This window comes from Talpa occidentalis, unplaced genomic scaffold, assembly GCF_014898055.3.
Source record: "Talpa occidentalis isolate TD23 unplaced genomic scaffold, MPIMG_talOcc4v2.1 talOcc4.9, whole genome shotgun sequence".
In the NCBI taxonomy this organism is placed as follows: Eukaryota; Metazoa; Chordata; class Mammalia; order Eulipotyphla; family Talpidae; genus Talpa; species Talpa occidentalis.
In genome coordinates this window covers 75,698,162-75,722,354 of record NW_023605305.1, presented here as the reverse complement: position 1 = coordinate 75,722,354, position 24,193 = coordinate 75,698,162, and the positions used below count along the sequence as shown (strand labels likewise).

The 24,193-nt window shown below is 46.0% G+C and overlaps 1 protein-coding gene across 9 annotated transcripts in view; it reads right to left on the bottom strand.

The window, feature by feature from the left end:
• Positions 1 to 24,193, bottom strand: part of ARHGEF11 (Rho guanine nucleotide exchange factor 11) — a 101,306-nt gene that overhangs the window by 21,188 nt on the left and 55,925 nt on the right. For 6 of the 9 annotated variants that reach the window (XM_054691434.1, XM_054691440.1, XM_054691437.1 and 3 more), the window contains exons 3-17: positions 23,507 to 23,605; positions 19,709 to 19,758; positions 18,864 to 18,921; positions 17,661 to 17,833; positions 16,843 to 16,914; positions 11,418 to 11,537; positions 9,656 to 9,701; positions 9,063 to 9,139; positions 7,890 to 8,027; positions 5,080 to 5,154; positions 4,803 to 4,904; positions 3,640 to 3,738; positions 2,520 to 2,562; positions 1,556 to 1,652; positions 1,277 to 1,399 (exon numbers count right to left, since the gene is read on the bottom strand). In XM_054691434.1, the coding sequence (XP_054547409.1) occupies positions 1,277 to 1,399; positions 1,556 to 1,652; positions 2,520 to 2,562; positions 3,640 to 3,738; positions 4,803 to 4,904; positions 5,080 to 5,154; positions 7,890 to 8,027; positions 9,063 to 9,139; positions 9,656 to 9,701; positions 11,418 to 11,537; positions 16,843 to 16,914; positions 17,661 to 17,833; positions 18,864 to 18,921; positions 19,709 to 19,758; positions 23,507 to 23,605 (1,372 nt within the window). The remainder of the gene's footprint in view (positions 1 to 1,276; positions 1,400 to 1,555; positions 1,653 to 2,519; positions 2,563 to 3,639; positions 3,739 to 4,802; positions 4,905 to 5,079; positions 5,155 to 7,889; positions 8,028 to 9,062; positions 9,140 to 9,655; positions 9,702 to 11,417; positions 11,538 to 16,842; positions 16,915 to 17,660; positions 17,834 to 18,863; positions 18,922 to 19,708; positions 19,759 to 23,506; positions 23,606 to 24,193) is intronic. The other 3 variants (XM_054691441.1, XM_054691442.1, XM_054691443.1) reach the window with 2 other exon arrangements.

Genomic DNA, 24,193 nt, shown 5'->3' with positions numbered 1-24,193 from the left:
CTCAGCACTGACCTCTCTGCACAACCGCCATCGCATCTATACTGGTCTGAGTCCCTGGGGCTTGGATTCCTGTGACTGGCCTCCCTGTTGGGACCTTCTCTTGCTCTCCACCACCGAGTCTCCCATCACCTCGATGGCTCCCCTCACACTGAGCGTGAAAGCCAAATCCTACAACAGTAGCAGGTGGCTGCCCCGCCTGTTCCGCTCCAGCCTGGCACACCTGCTCCCCCTCTGCTCTGGGCTGCCATGGTCCCTCAAACATATGTCCATGTTGCCCTGGCTGTTCCCTCTGCCTGGGATGCTCTTCCCTAGATGTCTTCAAGGACAACTTGTCTGTACATTCTTCAAATGTCACTTTCTGGACGAGGTTCATTCACCCTGACGGCTCTAAAACTGCAACTGGCTCTGGCACTCCTGCCCTCTCCCCCTGCTCTACTTCCCCCCAGAACTTGTATTTCTAACACACTCTACAATGTACGTATTTTTCTGCATAGCTTTCTCTTCCCACTATAATATAAGTTCTGTAACTGTTGTTCTGTTTACTATGTACTCCGGAGCTAGAGTAGTGCTTAGCACACAGTCGGAATTCCACAATTGCTGAACTGAAATATCGGCATTAGCTGAGACTATGGAAATCATCTAGCCCAACTTTTGTCACTTTATAGATGAGACCAAGAAGATGAAACAGTGTGACCAAGGTCATACTACTACTTAGTAGAGAAGGAGTACTGGGGCAAATGGTCCTCCAAGACTGGAAGCATCCTCACAACATCATCACGGGCGCCTGCAACACTTCAGAAAACAGAAGTGGAAAGGGGCAACACCAGCGGTTGTGCCAGAGGTTCTTCAACCTCAGTTAGGTTAGTCTTTTGATGTGATCAGTAACAGACGGCTCAGTTTCCCATAAGCCAGTCCTATTTGCCTCCTGAAGGAACTATATCCACTGGAGACTCAGCGTGGCTCTCACACGCATGTCAGATATGACTACAGAGGCACAAAGGTCAGGAGGAGGACTGGAAAGGAGAAGCCGAAAGCTCACCACGCTCCCAAGCCTGTGGTGTCATAACCACTGTCAGGTGCTCCAGGCCCAACAACTCCCTGCAACAGCGGCAAACCTGGGCCTGGGGAATGCAGCAGGAGGTGGGGTGCTCCTGTCTTTCAGGGGAGGAAGACTCAGGCAAGAAGTGGAAGAGGGGGAGTGGTCTGGAAACAGACACACGCAACATGTTAGTCTGCTCATCAAGTTTAGTGGGTGGGAGAGGGACTGCTGACTCACAAAATATCCCCTAGGGCAGCCAGCTGCTTCTCAGTCACGAGGCGCTCTCGGGCAGGGTCCCCGTCCAGGTCCAGCAGGTCGTTCTCACCATATAGGCTGCCCAGCCCCAGGGTGCGCTTGGTTCTGAGTCAGAAACACAGAGGAAGAAACAAATGCACACAGACACTCAGAGACAGGCTCCCAGAGTGAGGGAAGTGTGCACAGAACAAAAGACCATATCACAGGGGAGAGGAAAAGGGTGAAGGGGCAGAGAGGAGAGGGCATAGAAGGCAAGGCAACCTGTAGTCAAGGATCTGCTCCTGGATTTCTGGCATGGCTGCCCCCTGGGCATCACAGAGAAGGGCACGAGCATCCTCACCACTCCGCAGGCGCGCGTCTGTGTGGAAGCCGAGGGAAGACAGAAGTGAACTGGCATGTCAGGGAAGATGAGGCTGCTTCTGTAAGCATCTTGAAGCCTATTAGCTTCCTCTGGCCCCAGGAAGGGAGGCTGACTTTCTGGCCTCCTGTTAGCTTTAAGGAGGCAGAGGCCTGGACCTACCAGGTTATTCCTGAATTCAGGGCTGGAGTCATGACACCCAAGTCCCAAGGCAAGGGTGTTCTACACTCTATTAACTAGAGAAATTATAAAGCCCCTCTCATGAGTGTCCAGGTGCTGGCTGCCCTGTGACTTCAAAGTGCACATTCTAGGGCTCATTCTCCTTTCTACTCAGGCCTTGAGAATGAGAAGGCCAAGCAGTCTCCCAGGACACTGGGTCCTCCCTCTGGACCAGCTGTTACCAAGTTTAGTTAAGGAACTCTAAAAACTAAAGCAAAAATAAAACACCAAACACTCCAGATATCCTAGGACATGGATGAGGCGGGATGGATGAGGCCCTGGTTTCTGTATTTCTGAAGAGCTCTCCAAGGGATTCTGAGGATTGACCAGGCTAGGATGACCCTAATTGAGCCCAACTTCTTTGACTAGATGAGCAAACTGAGGCCCTGAGAGGTCAGGGGAGAGCTGGCAAAAATGAGCCCACGTCTCCTTAGAGTGTTCTTTCTTTGGGCCAAGCTGCATCAGCAGAGCGAGCTCCAAGGCAGGGTCTGTCACCCCTGTGCCTATCCATCAGCTACCGGGAGGACTTCTGGAAGACTGTCCCTATTTTTTCTTAGATAGAGGAAAGCTAGTCAAACACAAGGATTATGCCCTCTCTGTCCCTGGAGCTTTCTGAGGGCCCAGGAAGAGACCAAGGAGCCAACTTACCTAATTCAGCCTGTAACATCTCTGGCACCTTCACCCTCAGAGGCTACAAAACAGAAGAGAGGGGGCAGAAGTGGTGAGGTTCACACCTTGGGTTAACAAAGGAGGCATATGCAGGGCAAGGAGGGCTCTGGAACACGGCCATCTTCCTTCTCCCTACCCCATCCGCCTCTCACCTCTCTCCAGCCTGTAGATCTGAGTTTTAGGATAGGTTTATGAGCAATGAATGTTCCAAAAAGTGGCGTGGTGCCAATTTAGCAACAAGGTGGAACCTTTGTTAGGCTATTTGAAGGCCTTCTCACTCCCTTTCACTCCCAAGGGAAAAGTTAACTGATGTTACCAAGTCTTCCAATTAACACAGCATCTGGCTTCTGCTTCCTGAGTTCCCGACACCTGGGTAGTGAGGGTTCTGTACCAACCAACAGGGTATGACTGGCATCTCTAACCTCCTTACTCAAGACCCCTTAATGAGGCAAATAGGTATCTTGAGGAAAAAGTTGATTTCCCAATCTCATTAGTTTTATTAGCTTACTGCTAGATGAACAATCATCCTGGGAATCATTTAATAGACTACAGTAGGAAGTCTAGGATGGACACTGCCCTCCTAGGTGGGAGCCCTATCACAAGCTCTGGGACTGTGTCCCCACGCAGAGTGCCATCTACACATAGTCTGGGGTTCCTCCTGCTGGATCTTGATTTGGAGCAGTGATAGCAAGTCAATCTGAGCCTTGGAAACCTGGGCTCTTCTCCTGGCTCACTGATCTCCATTGTGCAATGTTCTGGCTTATTTCTCTGTCCCAGGAAGGGGGGCAAAAGCAGGGAGTGGTGGGGGACCAGAGTATTGATACTGGAAAGAGTAATTCATCGCTGATGCAATCTTCCTCCAAACATTTTAGAGAGGCAATGTGTAGTCTACCTTGTTACAGGTAGAACAAAGGAGATACAGGTAGATGGGTTTTTAGGGAGCAGAGCTAAAACAGAATCCAGAGATGCTAAATTCTCAGCCTATACTTCTCGTTAATAACCTGTATCTACTCTGCCTGAAACGTTTGGCTGAAAGTTCCCTCTGCCTCTGAGTGGTCCAAAGAGTATAAAATTTTAAATCAATCCATGACTGCCTTACCGCATTTTTCTCTAGGAAAATATTCCAGATGCCTTTTCCCAAGTTTCGGGAATCCTTGGGGTTTGTCTGCTGATAAACTTCTGCACATAAGTAAAAAAGCTGAGAGAAGAGATAAAATGGGTTAAAGTAGTGGTTTTCAACCAGCAGTAATTTAACTCTCCCGTCTCTGCAATCAGCAGAGTCTGGAGATGTTTCTGATGGCTACATGGGGAGAGAAGCTACTGGCATCTACTGGGTGGAGTGATGCAGTAAACATCCCACAATGCACACAATAGTTCCACAAAAAAGAAGCCTACGGCTCAATATGCGAGAGGCTTTGAGGTTAAGAAACCCTGGATAAGAGTGTTTCAGAGACCTGCGGTAAAGAATCTCCACCTCTCTGCCTCCACATACACACCCACTTCCCACACAATCACGCCTCTGTTCTGCACCTCTCCACCTTGCTTTTCTGTGTCTTGTATTTACTTAATTATACAAGGTTTTCTAAGAGTTAGTGCTTTATTTCCCTTTGGGAAATGTCCACCTTCACTCAGGAAAACTTCTGAGGTGCCAACACTTGGGATTTACACACAGATGTTCAATGAATTCCTGATGAATAAATGGATATTGATTCTGGCTTCTAAGAGTAGTACCCTCAGAAAGAAATGCTACTGCTGCTGCCTTGGCCAAAGCTTGTCCAGAAGAAGACGCTGTAACCCTTCACCTTCATCTCTAAGCAGCTGAGCAGAATGTGGGGCTGCTGGCTCCAAGTGCTGCTCCAGGGGCTCTGCTCTCCTTTCGTAATCTCAATACTATCCTCTGTATCTCTTTTAAACTTTCTTGTAGTAACACAGTATATTTGCAAGGGCCATCCTTTCAATTCTCTAGTCGGTCTGTATTTACCTTCATTCATGAAACTCTACAAAGGCCATCTTCTCTAAGCTGATCCAGGATGGTGGTTTCCTGGTCTAGCTCTTTCTGCCACTCCTTATGCCATGGATGGAGTTAGCAGTAAAAGTCCCTTCTGTTTAGGTTGCGGCTTCTCTTCTATTTTGTCTCTGTTTGTGAGACACCCGACTGTGCCCAAGATCTGATTTAAAACATCTACAGAGCAGGCCCAGAGGCCAGAGATCCTCCTTCCTAATACAAGCAGGCAACCAATCAAAGCTGGTACTGTGACTTACCAGTGGACTGGGATCTGCCTGAGAGAAGATGTAACGGAGAAAAACCCCCAAGTGAGCTGGCCGTGACTTAAGTTTCTCAAGATCCTGGAATATGATGTCGCTCTGGAAGGCAGAAGGACAAGGACAGCTGCGAGGCACAGAAGCAGGGTGCTGCATCATAGCCTGCTCCAGTCTGGTGCCCGCCCATGCTCCCTCACAGCTGGTGCTGGTCAGATTGTTCTAGTCAAAAGTGACCAAAATGGTAGAATAACAATGGGAAGAAAGCAGGAAAAGTTACCTCGTTGTTGAAATACCCTGGGTCATAATCTTCCTCTGGGCCAATAATTAAAGGTTTTGAGCTTTGATCTGCACTCTGGGGGAGAGAGCCAAATTGTAGAGATGAGAGTAAGTAGACGGGGCTCTGAACTATGTAGCGAAGTTGTTGAGCAGCAGCAGGGAAGGCTACACAGGCCTGGCTGAGGCTGACATCTCACTCCCACCCCTCATCTCAGAGAATAGAAACAATTATTTCCCCTTGCAGGAAGTCAACTGCTTCTGGGTGGGGCAGAGCACCCTGGTCACAGGGCATAAGAGGATGGGAAGTGAGAGAAAGTGTCTCTTCCTGTTTGTGAAAGATCTTGGGAGGAAGTATAACCTGAAAAAAACAAGAACCTCTCATTCCTACTGGACTGTCAGCTTGGGGTCTGGGTATTTTCCTAAACAGCCTTCTACCCTGGCGCCCCCCCCACCAAGTCTGGTGCCTACCACAGTGCTGCTCAGGGTTTCTGTGTGCCAAAAAGTACAAAATGATTTAAGGGAAAGGGAGAGAAAGTTTCCATTATTCTATGCCCCTGCTGTTGACAGTTTCATAGATAGCACAGGTTTCTGTGTTCACGAACACAATTATTAAGAAAAGAAGTGTACTGGGCCTCCCCGGTGGCGCAGCGGTTGAGTGCTGGGTTGCGAAGCTGCACGCAGCCTCTGCGGCGCCGGTTCGATCCCCGGCTGCTCCCCGGCCACCGGAGGAGGATCCCACATGGCGCGCAGACCTCTCCTGCCGCCCGCTGCTCCCCTCAGCAGTGTACTTCGGTCCTTCTGCCTGCTCTGCTCCCCGCTCTGGCTCTGGTGAATTCTCTCACCCTCCCGCGCTTCTGACTGTACCCAGTGCATGTATAAACAAAAAACAAACAAACAAATAAATAAATAAAAAAAAAAAACATGCCTCTATTAAAAAAAAAGAAAGAAAAGAAGTGTACTATGTTAGCTGTCACCACTTAAAAGTAGCACTTTAAATAAACTTTTTCAGAAGATGAACAAATTCAGAGGAGGACAAAGAGGGCCCCAAGACTAATAACTCCACACCTGCTCCTATTGACCACCTAAAGGAAAACCTCCCTTAAGAATATTAGATGTACCTGAACTTGGTGCTGAAGCGCCCGGTGTGAGATGGAGGGGGTGGGTGGGCATGAGGCAAAGAGTAGCCTGCTTGGGGGTTCAGGGAAATTAGGGTCTAGTCTGACACTGCCACCCACAATGGTGTCCTTGAACAACACTCCCTTAAGCTTTCTCAGCCTTAGTTTTCTCACTGCCGAAATGAAGATTCTATTGTCTACTTCCTTCCTTTCCTGATTGTGAGAATTAAATGATATTTTTTTCCTAAAGATCTAGCACAGCAGCTGGTACACCAGGCATTTTAAGACTTGTTAGATCCATTTTCTTTTCCAGGATCTAAAAGTAACAAAATCCTATCCTATGGGTAAAACCAGAGCACCAGACAGTGTGTGATGCTGGTTTTAATTTAAGGTAATGACAGACTTCCTTTAAAATAAATCTAAGTTTTAAAAACTGAGTTAGCTTAAATAAAATTATTAAGTAACATTTATTTATATAACTGGTTTAAAGATATGGAAAAAAAATCATTACTGAGGTAGCAGATGCATTTTAAGAAACACTGTTTCACAAAAGTGGAAGATTCTTCCCAATATCTCTGGCAGGTAGGGGCCCAGTTTCTACCTAAACACTGACAGGCAATTCCCTGGTTCTCAAGTCAGCTCACTCCATTGTCAGGCCAGATTCTTTGCAATCTTTCTGCCAAAACCAGTCTTCTTGTAGGGCTCCCTGGTGGTGCAAGAGGTTGAGGCTCTTGTGGGGTGCCCTGGTGGCGCAAGGGGTTGAGCACATCGCTGTGAAGCTATCCACAGTCTCTTCAGTGCGAGTTCGATCCCTGGCCAGGGAGCTACCCATCTGGCGCAGCAGACCCCTCCTGATTCGCCCGCTGCTCCTCTCAGCAGTTTACTTGGGTCTATCTGCCTATTCTGTTCCCTGCTCTGTCTCTGGTGAATCGTCTCACCTCCCACACCTTGGGCCTGTACCTGAGTTCTTGTAATCATAAATAAATAAATCTTCCAAAAAAAAAAAAAAAAAACAAACAAACAAAAAAACCCCACCAAAACCAGTCTTCGTTAGATCTCCCCTGGACCTAGTTCTACCCTTGCCAGCAAATGGCTTTCAAATGAGATTCTGCAGAGCCTTAGGGCTCTGGGGCTGGGGAGGCTAACCAGGAAAGTTCTCAGGGAAGCTGAGTATTTATCTGCTTTCTCTATTGGGATGTGAATAATAAGATTTTTTTTTTTTTTAAAGATTTATTTATTTATACAAGCACTGGGTACAGTCAGAAGCGCGGGAGGGTGAGAGAATTCACCAGAGCCAGAAGGGAGAGCAGAGCAGGCAGACTGATGAAGTACACTGCTGAGGGGAGCAGCGGGCGGCAGGAGAGGTCTGCGCGCCATGTGGGACCCTCGCCCAGTGGCCGGGGATCGAACCAGCGCTGCAGAGGCTGCGGGCAGCTTTGCAACCCAGCACTCAACCGCTGCACCACCGGGGAGGCCCGTGAATAATAAGATTTTGTTTAAGGAAAGGATTCTGCTAAAGGAAGAGAAAATTGAAAATTAGTGTTCTGAAGTAATTCTGAAACATCTATTTCCTTTTCTTTACTACTTGTTCTCTAGATGTCTATCTCAAAACACCTAAGATTATTCAAGGCTGTACAGTGGTAACTCAGTTCTGAAACAAGGGAAAGGAAACTGTAGGTGGCTCTGGCTCACTCACCTGGTTGCCAGTGGGTGGGACGGGTGCATCAGAGCCCTGCTGCCTGTGGTGCTGGGCAACCCTGGCCATGATCACTGGGGAGGTCCGTGGACTGTCTAGCCCGGGGTCTGACAGTACTGAGTTCCGATTCATTAATGACTAGAGCAACAGAGGAGTTTGTGAGAAGAAAACCCGTTCAGAAGATTCTCAGGGCTAGGCTTGTTTGGTGGTGAGCACACTCAGCAGCTAATACATAAACTGGCTTTCTCTGTGCCAAGCATTATAAGGCCCTGACTGCATATTAGTGCACTGACTCTCACAGTAGCCCCCTGAGGTAGGAACCATTATTCCTTCCACTTTCATACAATGAAACTACAATTTGGAGAGATTATAAGACCAGTCGAAGGTAGAACAGCTAGCAATGTAGTCCTTGGATTTCACCCAGGCCGTCTTAACCCACAGTCCACATTGCCAAGTTGCATGCTGCCTCCAGATGGCAAGCCCTCAGGATAATGTCAACTATAGATTATTTACCGAACCCCTCCACCCACTTCGTGGTGTCGTTCCCATAGATGGGATGTCCTTCCCAGTCATCATCTTCCCACAAACATATATTTTTCAACTATTATTTAAGATTAGATTTTAAACAGGTTTTCAACTAATTAACTCATCTTAATCAACCTGGCTAAGTAAATATTTTGCTAATATCATTATTTCTTCTGTGGAATCTTATTTTTATATCACAGACTTATATTTGCAGTTTACAAATGCAAACTTGCATGTGGAAGGGTAACCTTTGAGGCCAAAACCTGAAATTCTTTTGACCACTCCAGAAAAGAGGAGTTGCTCAAGAACAAAAAGATCTGCAAAGAAAGAGGCCGCCACTTCTGACTGAGCTGGGTTTGCTGCATTACTCTAAGATGATGCTCACTGCAGACATGCCTTTCAGATGGGTTGTGACGCTGTTCCTTTTTGCTCAAGACTTGCTGGAGTTCATGACATGACCTCTCTCTCCACTCTGCTCTTTATATAACAGAATTGACTATGATACCACAGAAACCAGATTTGATGATCCCACACGAAAGAAACATCTGAACCATTTTGAAACCCAGAGCACAGTGACTAAATCCTTAGAACTGCAACCAGGCCCCTAGATGTGGAGTTAAAAAGAGGCTCATGCTTGTTAGCACTCACCTCGCTGAGGGAAGGGAAGCGTTCTGTCCCAGAGTCCAAGCCGCTGTCCCCCTCTTGTGAATCCAGGGAGAGTCGGCCTGAGAAGGAAATAGCTTATATGGTAAGGAGCTGAGACCTGGGGCAAAGAGGAACCTTGATTCTGGGTACCTGTAGTATCTCCCTTCCTTTGTCTCCCAGTTTCCCTTCAGCTCTCTCTTGTCATGACCCCCTAGTCCAATGCACTACACCAACCTCTAGTTGTGCCCAGATCATGTCACCTCCTGATATAACGCTACAGGTCTACCTCATCATGAGGCTTTCCCCTCAGCTCATCTCAGCCTCTCCAATTTCTCTCCATGTGGTAGCGCTCCTGAGAGCTGGTGCTGTAGGCAGGCTGTCCCTCGACATCATCCAACATCCCCCTACTTGGCTATTCAGGGCAACTCATTTCTACAGAGTAAGCCGTAGCCAGTTTCCCTGGGTAGTGGCAGGGCTTTCTCTCATGAGTCCACTTCCCAGAGGGCAGGTACTGTGCATCTTCTGTTCGTAGGGAGGGCACAATTGGTAAGAACCCTGGACTAGAGATTTGCCAGGAAGGGACATGGGAGGCTCACCTTCTGATGCTCTCTGGCTGGTGTCACCACAGAGTGGAAGCACGTCCTACAAAAAGAAAGATGTGGTAGGTGGGCAAGTCCTGGGAATCTCTCCCCTACTGTTTCCTTCCTTCAGTCAACCCTTCTTCAGTCTCAGCAGATAGTATCTGCTTACAATTAACAGCCTCTTCTGCTTCACTGCCTTAAAAATGCCCAACTGGAAGAGCTCTTGATGCATCTGTACAGCCATACAGATGAAGACAGTGTTCCCTAATGGTAGAAAAAGATTTCTACCTTTAATAAAATTCAAAAACCTCACTTGATTTATCACTCTGGATGCAGAGTATCTGTTGCCTTAATTGGGCTACACACAAAAAGGACCTCCTATCAGAAAGTAGAAAAGCTCCAGCAAGTGGCTGAGGGAAGACATAAAAGGTCACATCTAAAGACCTCTGAGGTGGACTGAAGGTGCTGGTCTAGGGCTGACACCCAGCCAATGTGGCAGGAGCCATGTTGCCAGAGCCTCACTGTTTATGAAGCACTCTTTTCTATACTCGTTGACTCTTTCAACAACTCTGAGGCAGGTATAGTACTCCTATGTCACACACGAGGACACAAGTCCAGAGATCTTAGGTAACTTGCCCAAGCTACACAGCCAGGAAACTTTAAGCCAGAATTGATGCTCAGACCCTGAGTCCAAGACTCACACCTTGCAGACGATGAAGACGCAGACCCCGTGGCTGTGCAGCGGGGCTGTGCAGCACCGTGCCCGGCCTGTGGAGGTGTGCTTTCACTCCCTCAGTCACCCGTGGGACAGAAGTGCTGTGAGCTCCGTTTTAGAAATGATGCCTCCCAGGCTCCCAGGGATCAGGTGACTTGCCCAGGAGTCTTAATGCTGGTGAGCACCAGGGCTGGGATGACTCCAGATGGTCCAAGTCCACAACCGGGGTTCCTGTCACCCACATGACCCTGAAGAGTCCTTCAGAAAGTAAAATAGCTTAACTCTGATTAGCCTCTGATTAGAATATCCCAGGACATTTGGATATTCTAAAAAAGAAAGTAGATAATCCTCAGTTGATTTCTATTGATTTTGGCAAATATTATTCTCGGAGACCTTTAAGTTTCTGTAGCTACTTCTTATTTACCCAAAGAATTAAGGCCTGATGAAGATAAGGCAGACACAAACAGCAAAGTCCCTGACTAGAACAGACAAGGAGACAAGTAATTGTCTCTTCTCTGTGACTTCCCACAAAGTGTGGTTAGTTGCTGCTGTGGGTGCCTCTCCCTTGTCAGGAACCCTTTAATTACTACTGACCCTAAAAAGGACCAAGGCAGTATCTAGGTGGGGTGGGATGCAATTCAGGAACTATTTAATAAAGCCAACTAAATCTCTAAAAAAAAAAAAAAAAAGACACAATGCCTGAGGGAGAAGTGGTAGAATAAGCTACGAGATGAAGGCTGAGTAAAAGCTGTGCAGGAATGTACATCAGCTATGAGGAAACTACTCAGGAGGGGACAGAGAGGCAGAGGACTAAAGCTGCTAGTCTAATTTAGTTCTTTCCACTACAACTGTAAGCTTCTGGAGGGCAGGAATTAGGACTTTTCTTTTTATAGTCCCTCTGGTGCTGAGTAAAGACTTGCTGACTTTGTTTTTTGTAAAATACAAACTTACTAGCTCAGCCCCAGGTCCTGCCTGCCTTCTGGAGTCTTGGCCTGGTTTCTTCCCTAGTTCTCCCCCAGTCACCTGAGTGCCCTTTCTGGAGCTGCACCTGCTATCACTCACCACTAAGCCACCAGTCTCCTGCTGGATCTTCAGCTGTAATTGGGAGACTCGCCGTCGGGCACCTTCCATCTGTTCTTCCAGCTCGCTAGCGGGTTTCCGGTTATACACCTCACAGATACGCTGGGGGTGTGGAAGGCGCAGGGGAGGAAGAAGGCAGAAGGGCTGGTTAGTAAAGAGCAGACAACTTTACCAGTGGGGAGAACAGCAGTTACCCCAAAACAAGGAGGAGAGAGAAGAGAGCTCTGCCTTCTAGTTGGATGCATGTCATTTCACCATCGTTTAGCAGCAGAGAAAGGTGTAAATAGGGAGAAGCAGAACACATGAGGCAACTGGAGGAAGATGCACACGAAGGTCTGTCCTAGTCTGACCCACTCTTCAAGAGCTGGCTTAAGTCCCACATCCTAAACACCTTGTAGGTCTTCCCTGACTTCTACTCAAGTGTCAGATATTTAAGTGACCATCCAGACCAGCACAAAAAAAGCACCAAAGAGAAAACTTACACATGTGACAACCACCCGGGATGAGAGGAAGAGCCTGACCAGGGCCAGCACCTCCTCCTCCCACCTCCGGTGGGGGGGCCACACTGACGTGCAGCAGAGCACAGCACACACATTTAGGGCTTGGGCTTTGCAGTTCAGGAGATCTCCCTTTGAGTTCTGGTATCTCCACTTACTAGCTGTGTAGACCTGGGCAAGCTTTCATAGGTCCTCATCGATAAGATGGAGATGACAGTACCTGCTTCCTGGGATGGCTGTAAGACCTGAATGAGATTATGTACGAGAAGTGATAGCAGGCTGTCTGGGGCATAATTACATGACCGTATAAATGGCAGCTATTACTGTTTTACTACAAAAAGAAATGTTCCATAGAGCTGGCTAGTTAAATAAAGACATTGCTACATATATTTTGTAAGCTCCTCTGACCCCCTCACTGCCACCCCCCAACCCCCATCCCACCACAGTGCTACTTGACAACCTTTTGTTACCAACTCCTCATACTTATCATTTCATATCTTCCAAACCTATCAAACCCAAGCCCCTCCACCCTCCACCATCCCTTTACTTTGCCTGGCAGATGATATCACCAAGTAAGAACTTTCCCTCTTTACAGAGGGAATCACAGCCATTCTCTCTCCCTGCTTCAGAAGAGAAACTGTCTAAATCCTGTACAGGGCTAAAGCCTCCAACTGCCTGGGGCACTGTTCATAGACTCTGAAAGTTTCCTCTTTCTAATGGCGCCTTCTCCTCACCCTACAAAAACCTTCAAGTTTCCTGTCTTAAAACAAAAACCACCACAACAAAACCCTTCCCATCAACTTTGATTATTCTACAAGCCACTGTCCCATTCTTTTCTCCTTCCTTTCAAAACAGGAGTCCAGACGTCTTTGTCTTATGGTCACTCCTTGGCGTACACAACGTAGTTCCTCCCATTACCTCAAATAGCCGCTCCCTCAGCCAAACCCCTGGTCCCTGCTGCTGAGTGTTCATCTCTTCAGGCCTCTTCAAAGTCCTCCTCAGGATGCCCTCTTTTGACTTCCCATCTCTTTGCTCCCCAGGGTCTCCTCAAACCCCTCCCCAACTATGGCTCTCTCCCTGCCTCTTCTCTTCAATCTAAGCACGTCCACAACTCTGTGAACATTGACAGAGAGAGGGTCTATGCCAGGCACCATGCCAGCTGAGGAGGAAGATACAAAGGTAGAGATAAGAGGCATGAGCCCTGGTTTTAAGGAACTTAGTCCAATAGGGGAGAAGGACAAACTACAAATATTTAACAGGAAGTGATGTGACAACAGAGGTTGGTGTACCTAAGTTCCCAGATCCCACTTGGCTCGCTCCTTCCCCCTGCACAATGCCCTGGGTGATAACTAGTTTCCAGCCTCAACTACCATCCTCTGCACTGTGGATGCCCCCATTTATTTCGACTTCCTCTTCTCCTGAGGTTGAGCCCTGTTGTCTCCATAAAGCTGGTTGTTGGTCTTTTTATCTGAATGTCTCATGACTACTGTATACTCAGTATTTCCAAGGCTAACCTGCAAGTCTTTCTGTAAACCCTGCTCCATCTGCCTTTCACTCCATCAATCACATCACCAGCCACTGAGGCTCCTAAACTTGGGGCCAGCTTTTATTCTTTCTCCTCCCTTACCTCCCCCTTCAAGTTGATAAGTTTTCCTGGAGTGACCTGTGAAGTGTGTCTCCCAGGGCTGTTGTTCTGGTTCTACTCCTACTGTTCTTGTTCAGTCTGTTACCATTTCTTACCTTACTGAAATAGCCTCCTAAATGGTTTCTTTACTTGTCAATCTATTCAACACACTTCTCTATAAAGTCCTGATTTGAAGATAATCATCACACCCCTACTCAAAATCCTTTGACCCACTTCCATGTTTTCAGAATCAACTCCAAGCTTATCACACTATTCAAGGCAAAAGAACTTTTCAGAGTAAGACAGGCAAAACTCAATTTAAGCGTCATCTCAAGAATCCTTTAATCATTCATAATTAGTTATCCCTCCTTTTGGGCTTCTATGGCACCAAAAATATTTCTAAAAAATTTCCCATTCCCCCACTATTGTTTTTCATATTTAAAAAATTATTTCTGACAATAATTCACATAACATAAGCTTCATTACTTTAAAGTATACAATTCAGTGGTTTTTAGCATATTCACAGAATTGTACAACAATCCCCACTATCTAATTCCAGAACATTTCCATCATGCCAATAAGAAAGGATTTACTCCCAATTTTTTCTTCCTTCCATCCCCTGGCAACCACTAATTTATTTTGTGTCCCCATGGATTTACCTATTTTGGACCTCCATGTAAACAGAATCATACATCATGTGGCTGTTGGCTTTTTTCACTTAGTGCAATGTTTTTAACGTTCTTTCAAGTTACAGAATGGATCAGTACTTCATTCCTTTAATATTCCATTGCTTGGACATACTACATTAGTTTATTCATCAGGTGATTGACACTTGCGCTATTTCCTCTTTCTAGCTATTATGAATAATGCTGTTACTAAAATTCAGCCGCAGGTTTTTGTGTGAACATGTGTTTTCAATTCTCTTAGGTATATACTTAGGAGCGGAATTAACGAATCTTACTTCTGTGTTTATGTTAACTATTTTGAAGAACCATTTAAACTGATTTTCACAGTGGCTATTCTATTTTACATTTTCACCATTAACAATGGAAATAGATTAGGATAGCATATATGTAAACAAAATATAAAGAAGCATTTCTCCAATCTCTACATTTCACCCGCATTTATTTTCTGTTATTTTGACTCTAGCCATCCTAATGGATATAGGTGGTATCTCACTATAGTTTTATATGATCTCCCTACCAACTAAGGGCGTTGAGCACCTTTTCCCATCTGTATGTCTTCTTTATGGGACTAACTCAAATCCTTTGCCAATTTTTAAAATGAGTTATTTGTCTTTGTCTTATTGAATGTTAAGATCCTTTATATATTCTATATATCCTTTATATATTCTTTATATATTCTAAGGCTTCATCAGATATGAGTTGCAAGTATTTCTTCCCATTCAGTAAACTGGTTGTCTTTTTTTCTTTTTAACAGTGCCCTTTGACATATAAAAGTTTTTAATTTTCATGAAGTTCAATTTATCTTTTGGTTGTTTTGGTGTCATATCTAAGAAACACTGCCTATTCCAAGGGCACGTTACATCCATGCTTTCTTCTAAGAGGTTTGTAGTTTTAAAAGAATAGTTTTAGCTTCCACATTTAAGACTTTGATCCATTTTGAGTTAAATTTGGTTTACTTTGTGAGGTAAGGGTCCAAATTCATTTTTTTGCATGTGGATATCCAGTAGTCCCAGCATCAAATTGTTGAAAAGACTATTCTTTCTCCATTGAGTTGTCTTGGTAACTTTGTCAAAAATTAACTGATCACAGGCCCTCCCCTGTGGCGCAGTGGTTGAGCGCTGAGTTGCGAAGCTGCCCGCAGCCTCTGCGGCGCCGGTTCAATCCCCGGGCTGCTCCCCGGACACTGGAGGAGGGTCCCACATGGTATGCAGACCTCTCCTGCCGCCTGCTGCTCCCAACAGCAGCGTGCTTTGGTCCTTCTGCCTGCTCTGCTCCCCGCTCTGGCTATGGTGAATTCTCTCACCCTCCTGCGCTTCTGACTGTACCCAATGCTTGTATAAATAAATAAATAAATAAATAATCTTTAAAAATAAATAAATAAATAACAGATCGCAGATATATGGGTTAATTCTGAGACTCTGAGTTCTATTTTACTGATCTATAGATCTATCCTTACACCAGTACCACAGTACCTTGATTATTCTATGACAATTGCCAATACCTCAGTATCAGTGCCTATTACATTCTAATGTAACTATATCTTCAATCATCCACTGATAATCCTACTGAAAAATCCTACTGGATTTCAAACTCCTTCAAGCAAAGATTCACCTCTCATTTATCTTTGCAAGCATTCCAGTTTTTATCTCGAGCAGACCCCTCCCTCTCCTGCAACATATATACACAGTACAGTACCCAGCATGCTGCAGAAACTCAAAGTTTGTTAAATAAATGAGTGTATTTTCATAACTCTGTATCTTTGACCTATGGCTGTCCAATCGCTAGCATTCTCTCCACCACTTCTTTTGTTTATGAGACCCTGGCTCTTCAAGGCCCAGCTGAAACACTATCCTCTCTGTTTCCCTTACCTTTTCCCATCACTAACTGCTGTCTATTATTCTCTCATTGCAAGCTCTGTGTTCTTCTACTTTCTCTACTGTAATTTGAATTTTCTCTACTAGATTTTAAACATGTTGAGAGTAAGAACTGGCTAATCATTTTCATCTCTGCAGACCACAGGAAACTATGCTTTAAATAGAGATATTTGCTGAATTGAGGAACTCTCTATAAACCACAGTTATTATAGGAATCTGGTGACATCACTCCAGTCAAATTAACCTTACTGTTCCCTTTGCCCATCATTCCCAGGCGTGGGAATGCCCGTCATTTCTTCATCCTCCACCAACACTGCCCCACTTGTGTCAGCCTAGCCCAGCACTCACCTACCTTCCCCACCCTCCTTTCTTACCTTTCCTTGGAAACCTTCAAGATCAATTCCAGCGGACTCTAATTTTCCTCAGTTCTAATGTTCCTTCATTTCATTCCACCTGTCTCATTACTTGTTTGTATTCTGTCTACGAAGTCACTATCCTAATCTATCTTTTGTGAACTCTACTGCCCTATTTAGCCTATTGATCAAATTCTGCTTTAACAAATTCTAGTGAACTCTGGCAGTTCTTTGGCTGCCCTGAAATTTCATTTTGCAAAGTTTTACTGTGACAGCATGTGGCCTGTAAGTTAAGTTGTGCCCCTTGTAGATTGCTGTGATGAAGAACTATTTCAGTAAGGCCGTGGCACACCTACCCTCAGCAGTGACGTACCTGTAACTCCTGTTCCTCCTGCCTCAGCATATTCCTAAGGATCTGGGTGGCATGTTTTTGAACTTCTGGATCCTAAGAATAGAAAATTAAGATAGTAGTATGAGGTGGGGACCAGCTTAATGGCTGAATTCTCTTCTACCCACCCATTCCTGGGCAAGGAAAGCTAAGAGTCATAAGTATGGGTCATAAGCATGTCTTGTATAATACCAAGTACCTTCTTTTGTTCTTACTCCTGAACTTCCTAGAAGCCTTGGCTGTAATCACCTATGGTATCAAATTGGTTCCCTGAAGTCTCTTTGGACATGTTGGTTTAGTTTTCTTTCCAACTGGAGGATCCTGTCCCCTCTTCCTATCTGCTTCCTGTCCTCCCACAGGCCTACCTAGTCCTCCTTCTCTTCTTGCTTGTTTCTGTCCCTCCAGAATCTGCACACCAGGCGCCACATGTTGTTCCTCCAAGCAGCTGTTTCCCCGCGTGACTTACTCTACCCTTGTGACAGTGACTGGTGCTGTCATTGCCTGCAGGTGTGCACTGTTTCCCTGATGGGGAGGGGCCTCTTCAGAGACCCCACATTTAGGAAACACAAGCCTATTGCTGTTGGATAAAAGTGCACATGCATTTACAGGGAGAAGGACACTGAAGCAGGGAACAACCCCTTTCTTGTATCCTTGTTTTGTTTAACTCTTTTGATGGTCTTCATCTACTTCTGTGGCCTGTCTCTGCTTACCTGCACACTGTTTAATGTAACCTGCTTTCTTGCCCAATGGGGAGCCCCTAAAAAGGATAGAAGACTGAGGCGAGGTACCCACGGGACCATTACCTGCAGAGGTTTGGGTCCTGTGATATGCTGTGGTGGTGGCAGTGGTGGAGGAGGTGGTGGTGGTGGGATCGCAGGGGTGATTCGGGCAGCTCCTGCTGGGTCCTGCTGAAGCCCGGAGACACCGATGGACGAGGGTGAAGAGCCCAGGAGCGTCAATGCAACATAGGCACCAGCTGGAGTTATACAGAAGGAGTGGGTTTGTTCTGGACAGTGACATTCCAGCTACAAGAGGGGATTCCTGTCCCTTCTCCTCTCATTACGTTTATAATTCTGTAGATAAAGTTCTCCTCCCTTTTAATGTCCCACCCATTCTCTAATTTTTGTTCTCCTACCCTGCATCAATTTAAACATCCCTCCCTTCTCTTTCCTCATCCAGAGACTGTAACCAAAACCCCACCCATGAACATGTGGGAACACTCCTGAAGGGCTGCCCCACAAAGCCCTTGTTTTCTCTTCTAAATTAAGTAGTTCATGTAAAGCCCCAGCCAGCACACTGTCTAGACTTTCACCTTCTCCAAACGTCACACACCCTTTAATTCTTTCCTCAGCATTTGTTCTTCTATTTAATTACCTGGCAGATTCAATTGTCTTTCTGCAAGCAGAATGTTTTTGCCCCCATTTCTACCCCCTTCCCAGGAAACAAATAAGAATGTTCATGAATGGGAGAGGGGAGCAAATGGTATTTGGGTAAGACCTGGTCTTAGCAGGATATGGTCTAAATGGCAGTAGGATGTGGTCTTAAAAGATGGATGTAAAAATAAAGATGAGATGAGAGACTGAGAGAGTCTCCACCTGGAATGACAAGAGGGCGCTGAGGCAGCCTACACAGGTCCGTCCTATCAGCATGATAGCCACGACTTCTTCAGCTGCCTCTAACAGCTATAAAGGAAGCTACCTAGGCCAACAGGCCTTTGTGTCTTCCCACTCCCTCCCAGCCCATCTGCTCCCCTAATTCCCTTTAAAAAAAATTAATTAATTTTTGTGCAGAAGAACTGGGGTGTAGGCCAGAGGTGTGAGTGGTGAGAGGATTCACCAGAGACAGAGTGGGGAGCAGAACAGGCAAGACTGACTGAAATACACTGTTGAGGGGAGCAGTGGGCGAGACAGGAGACGACTGCTGAGTGAGGTGATAATGCTGAGACTTAACCCCTAGGCCACCAGGGAGGCCCCTACTTTCCTTCTTGTCAGCTCTCTTCAACTCACATTTGATAAGCTTCACCACCTCCAGGTGTGAACTGTTGGTCACCATGGTGCCGTTCACCTGTTAGGGGACAAATTGTACTGAGTAATGGTGATGGAAATCCAAGGCATTCATCTGCAAGTTCAAAATGCCACCCCCTTTAGGAAGCCACTTCCAATGCTCTTGAGCCACCTCTGGTCACTTCTTTACTTAAGTCTACATTATGAATTCATGCCTATTCTTACCTGCCACGTGTTCTTCTCCCCATCAGGCCTAAAGTTCTAGGGATGAGATCTGCAGTTTCATTTGTGCATGCCTCATTTATTTTTGGTATCTACCTTTCAACCATTAGCCTTATATACATGTTGACCGACCTGTTGTTTCCTCCTCACTAGAGGACTAAGGAGCCTCCTCATCTAGGATTTCTAATGTTTCTGGGACTCCATATTGTAGAAAGAAGCGCTGAAAGGACAGGACAGACAGATCACAGCAATCTAGACCTGGGAGGACCCGAGGCTGGTATGAACAGAAGACAGAACATTAAGCTGAGAATCTGATGGTTTTGGGCCCTTCACCAGTCACATCCACTCCCCCACTGAATCTTGTTTATGTCATTTGTGAAATGGGATTAATAAAACCTGTTCTAGAAACTTTTTGGCTACTTTAGAGTCAGAAAGGGTCTAGAATATGGAGCCCAGCTATCTCAGTTGCCACTCTCTGTGTCACATGACACTTTTGTGCTCACTCTCATGGTAGCAGCCCCTAATACAGTGGCTGACTGACAGCTGATCTAAAATGGAGCATGGGACAGCCAAGGCCATAAGTGGCCCTGCACACCCTGCTCTGTGGGTTAGGGGAGCTCACTCACCTTGATGATCCGGTCGCCCTCTTTCACACCAGCTTTCATGGCTGCACCTCCTGCAGGGAGAAGGCCTGGTGAGCAGAGCCCAACAACCTTCGCAGGGGTCACTGAGTCTGCACCAAAGTCCCTGGCAGGCCAGCTTCCCTCCACAATTTTTTCTCAAGTACTGGGTGTACATCCTATTCTGCTCCAGTGGCACAATTATTTTTGAGTTAGAGTGGACTATGTAAGACTACATCTCTTGCTCTTTTCTCTACCCGGCTCAGATGCCAGGTTTCTGACTGCTAGGCTAGGCCAAGAGAGGCAGGGCCCAGCTCCTGGAAAAGTGCGTTTCTGCTTCACTTGAAAGTATCTGGATGTGTCCCAAGGTCAAATAAATTATCTCTTATAATGCAGTAGGAAGACTAAGTATACTGTAATAAATTGTTAAAGCAAGTAATAATTATTAAGAGGAATATGAAGAAAATGATGCAACTAAGAGTTTTCAAATCAGGGTTCATAAAGCCCTGAGAAGTTCATGAAGATATTCTGGGGATTTATATCATTAAAGATGACAATGATAACTGCCTTGTATCTGCTAAAAGACTTCTTAAATCTATTTACAGTTTCTCCCCTTAAAAGGGACCAGAATAGGAGCTTCTGGTTGTGACTGACGAGAGGAGCTTAGAATGTGCACAGCATCTCCCTTTCACTCCCACTCTGGGGGCTGCAGTGGCTTTGACCACTGTGTAGTTTTAAATGACTTAAGAGGCCTAGTTCAACTGACACCCAGGGAGCATGAGAAACATTAAAGCCGAAACAAGTAAATGAGAAGCATAACAATTAAGCTTTTAGAATATTTGCCTGAAAAGGATCATTAAATCTGCATGTTACATTAATCTGATCACAACAAAACACCCACAAAGCACATCTAGAATTTTCTAGTCTAAAAAGAGAAACGACAGTGATGACTATTTGACTTTCCAATACTGGGAGACTCAAGACAACCCTCATCTAAAGTGTGTTATTAAGGGAGGAGTACTTGCAAATGCTTGGAACCCTATCATCTAGAAACTAAAGGCGGAGGGCCTCCCCAGTGGCGCAGCGGGTTGAGCGCAGCACTGTGAAGCTGTCCGCAGCCTCTGCAGCGCTGGTTCGATACCCGGTTAGGGAGATTCCCACATGGCGAAGCAGACCTATCCTGTTGCGCCTGCTGCTCCCCTCAGCAGTGTACTTTGGTCCTTCTGCCTGTTCTGCTCCCTGGTCTGTCTCTGGTGAATTCTCTCATGCTCCCGTGCCCCTGGCCTGTACCCCAGTGCTTGCATAAATAAATAAATCTTTAAAAAAAAAAAAAGTGAAAAAAAAAAAAAAAAAAAAAAAAAAAAAAAAAAAAAAGAAAAAAAAAAAACTAAAGGCGGAGATAGAGACCTGTCTCGCTGGAATATATGAAACATACATGCTGACTCCTAGTAACTAAGTGGTGAAAAAGAAAATTAAATTCGGGTCTCCCCTGGTGGTGCAGCGGTTGAGCGCTGGGCTGCGAAGCTGCCTGCAGCCTCTGCAGCGCCAGTTCGATCCCCGGCTGCCGGTGAGGGTCCCACATGGCGCGTCAGACCTCTCCTGCTGTGCCTGCTGCTCCCCATCAGCAGTGTATTTCTTCGTCAGTCTGCCTGTTCTGCTCCCCATTCTGGCTCTGGTGCATTCTCTCAACCCTCCCGTGCTTCTGACTGTACCCAGTGCTTGTATAAATAAATAAATAAATCTTTAAAAAAAAAAAAAAAAAGAAAAGAAAAGAAAATTATTCTTCTGAGCAATGAAATGGGAGCGTAAGTTCTCAGAATTTAATTAGCATGAAAATCACTGAAGGAGTTTGTTAAAAAGCATCTATCTTGGTCCCCTAGCCAGATACTGACTCAGTCCTCCGGGGGTTGGGTCCAGGAATGGGGACTTCAATTATCCTAGGGCTTAGGATGTAGAGCAGAGGCTACCCGACAAAAACAGTGACTAGAGAACCCCAACATCTGGAACAGACAATTACAACTGCTTTGTTACACTTTCGATTTCAGTTCCAACCCAAACGAAGTCCTATCTTCTCTCCTCCCCCAAGTACAAACACATATACACATTTCCCACACTAGCAGTTTCAGAAGAGGAGCAGTGCAGGAGCACTGGGGTGCCAACACTCTCTGTAACCAACAGACGATGAGGCCAAGCGCAAGTTACTGGCAGGCCCACTAGCTGTTTCATGCCAATCCAGGAACTTTGAGAGATTAAAGGAAGCAAGGAATAAAAGTATCTTCTCAGAGCGCTACCCTAGTATATGAACAACAAACCTCCAACAAATAAAGTAACTCTCAAACAGAAGCTGTTATAATGGTATTCTTGTATGAGCCACACACCTCATCTTGGTTATCTCTTCTCGGGGTCTCCCCGTGGAGCAGCGGGTTGACTGCAGCGCTGTGAAGCTGTCCACAGCCTCTGCAGTGCCGGTTCGATTCCCGGTCGGCCAGAGAGATACCCACATGGTGGAGGCAGACCTCTCCTATCTCGCCTGCTGCTGCTCCCCTCAGCAGTGTATTTTGGTCTGCCTGCCTGTTCTGTTCCCTGCTCTGTCTCTGGTGAATCCTCTCACCCCCTGCATCTCTGGCCTATACCTTAGTTCTTGTATAAAAATAAATAAATCCTGAAAAAAAGAAGAAAAAAGACCTCAAAATGAAATTAAACCTAAAATATGTGGAGTCTCTGTGGCGATATGCACAGTAGGAAGGAAAAAAAAAAAAAAAAAGAAATTCTCTTCTCAACTTTCCCATAAACATATCTCAAAACTTTCTCCAAGACTACTTCAAGTAAATCCTCCTTCCCATTCTGCACTGCGCTCAGTGCGCAAGGCTGGCCTGTTCCCAGCCTTCTCCTTGCACTGTTCTTCTGGCCACCACTATGATGGTCCACATTACCAGGCCCAATTCCACTTGCTAGATTGGTGCCTGCTACTCTCAGAGATACCTGCGTCCTGCTCTGCCCCACCTCACCTTCCTTCTCCAGCAAAGGCACTTAAGGATCCCACCACCTGCATATGACAGTGCTTTGAAATAGTCAATGTGCTCTCATACACAACCGTTCACCTGATTCTTTTACTCCCCATGCCCTCAAGTTCTTTACTACCTTCCCACCAAGTTTCTATCCTGCCAAAATGACTTTCATTTCTATCTTTCAAACTACTCCTGAAATCCCTTTTCTCCTAAAGAAGATTCCCAAACTGATCAGAAGGGAAATGACTATGTCTCAAACCACAAACTACCCAAACACAGATTTGCAGACCTATCGCCTCTCATGTACCAACACCCATCATTTATCTTTTGGTAATTTATTACTTAATGTAAACTGTATCTGCAAATGCAGGGCACCATCTGGACCAGTGTGCCTATCTCCAATTGTGAACTGCTGCAGGACAGTGACCACCTGTGCACTGGGGAAGGTAATTATCGTGAAGGTAAGATTAAGTCAGCGGAGCCCTCATTCCTACACAGCCTCTTCTAAAGCAATAGGAGGGGTTCCTCTGGAGGACACTCAGGCATTTGCTGGATGACATGAGGGCTATTCTGCTGATTTTCCACTTCCCAACAGGGAAGGCAAGTGTGAAGTGTGAGCCCTCAAAGTGCTCCCTACTGGCTTAGCATTGTGGGGCCTTCCCAAATGCTCCTGGGGAACAAGTTCCAGAGCAATACATTCCTGCCCTTCACCCTGCCCTTGGCCCCCAGAGAGGTCATGGGGCACTGTCATACACATGGCTACTCTGTCCAGAGGCATGAGGCATGTGACACTCACCAGGCCGCACAGACTGCACCAGGATGATGCGGTCCCCACTGACTGTAAAGCCGAAGCCATGTTGGTCCTTCTGGATGATGACACAGCGTTGAACAAGACCTGATGAGAGGTGAGAGAAGGGAGCAGGTAGGTACTGTCACTGGATAGGTAGTGCATAAAGGCCAAGACCAACCCAGGGGAGCCCAGTGCATTTCTTCTTCCAGAAAGGTCTTCCAGACTTATTCTGCCCAACACACCATTGCAGTGACATGCCTCCCACAGTGATGGATAAAAACCTGCAACTTACTTTGTATGTCATTTAAGAAATTACCACTTCCAAAGGCACTGAGGTGTTTGTCTCTCTTGTACATGTCTGCTGCTTTAGGTTTTCTGGGTAAGACTGGCCAGAGAAGGGACAGGGCCATGTTAGGGCCACTCTTCCAAAGACTAATTATAGGGACACAACCCCATATTGAGCCCCCATGAGGCTGGAAGTTTTCTGTCAAATTAAGTCCAACGAGAGTAGCAGGTGGGACAACCAATGTTGGCTGACTCTTTTTGTAGAGCTGGATAATTCATGTGGGGTAACTCATGGCTTGCCCCTTGCCAAATCAAGGAAGAGATGACGACAGAAGTCGCTTTACACAGAATGTAAAAAACAAAAAAGAAAGGCTACAGCTTCCAGATGTTGCTACCCTGTGGGTGTGT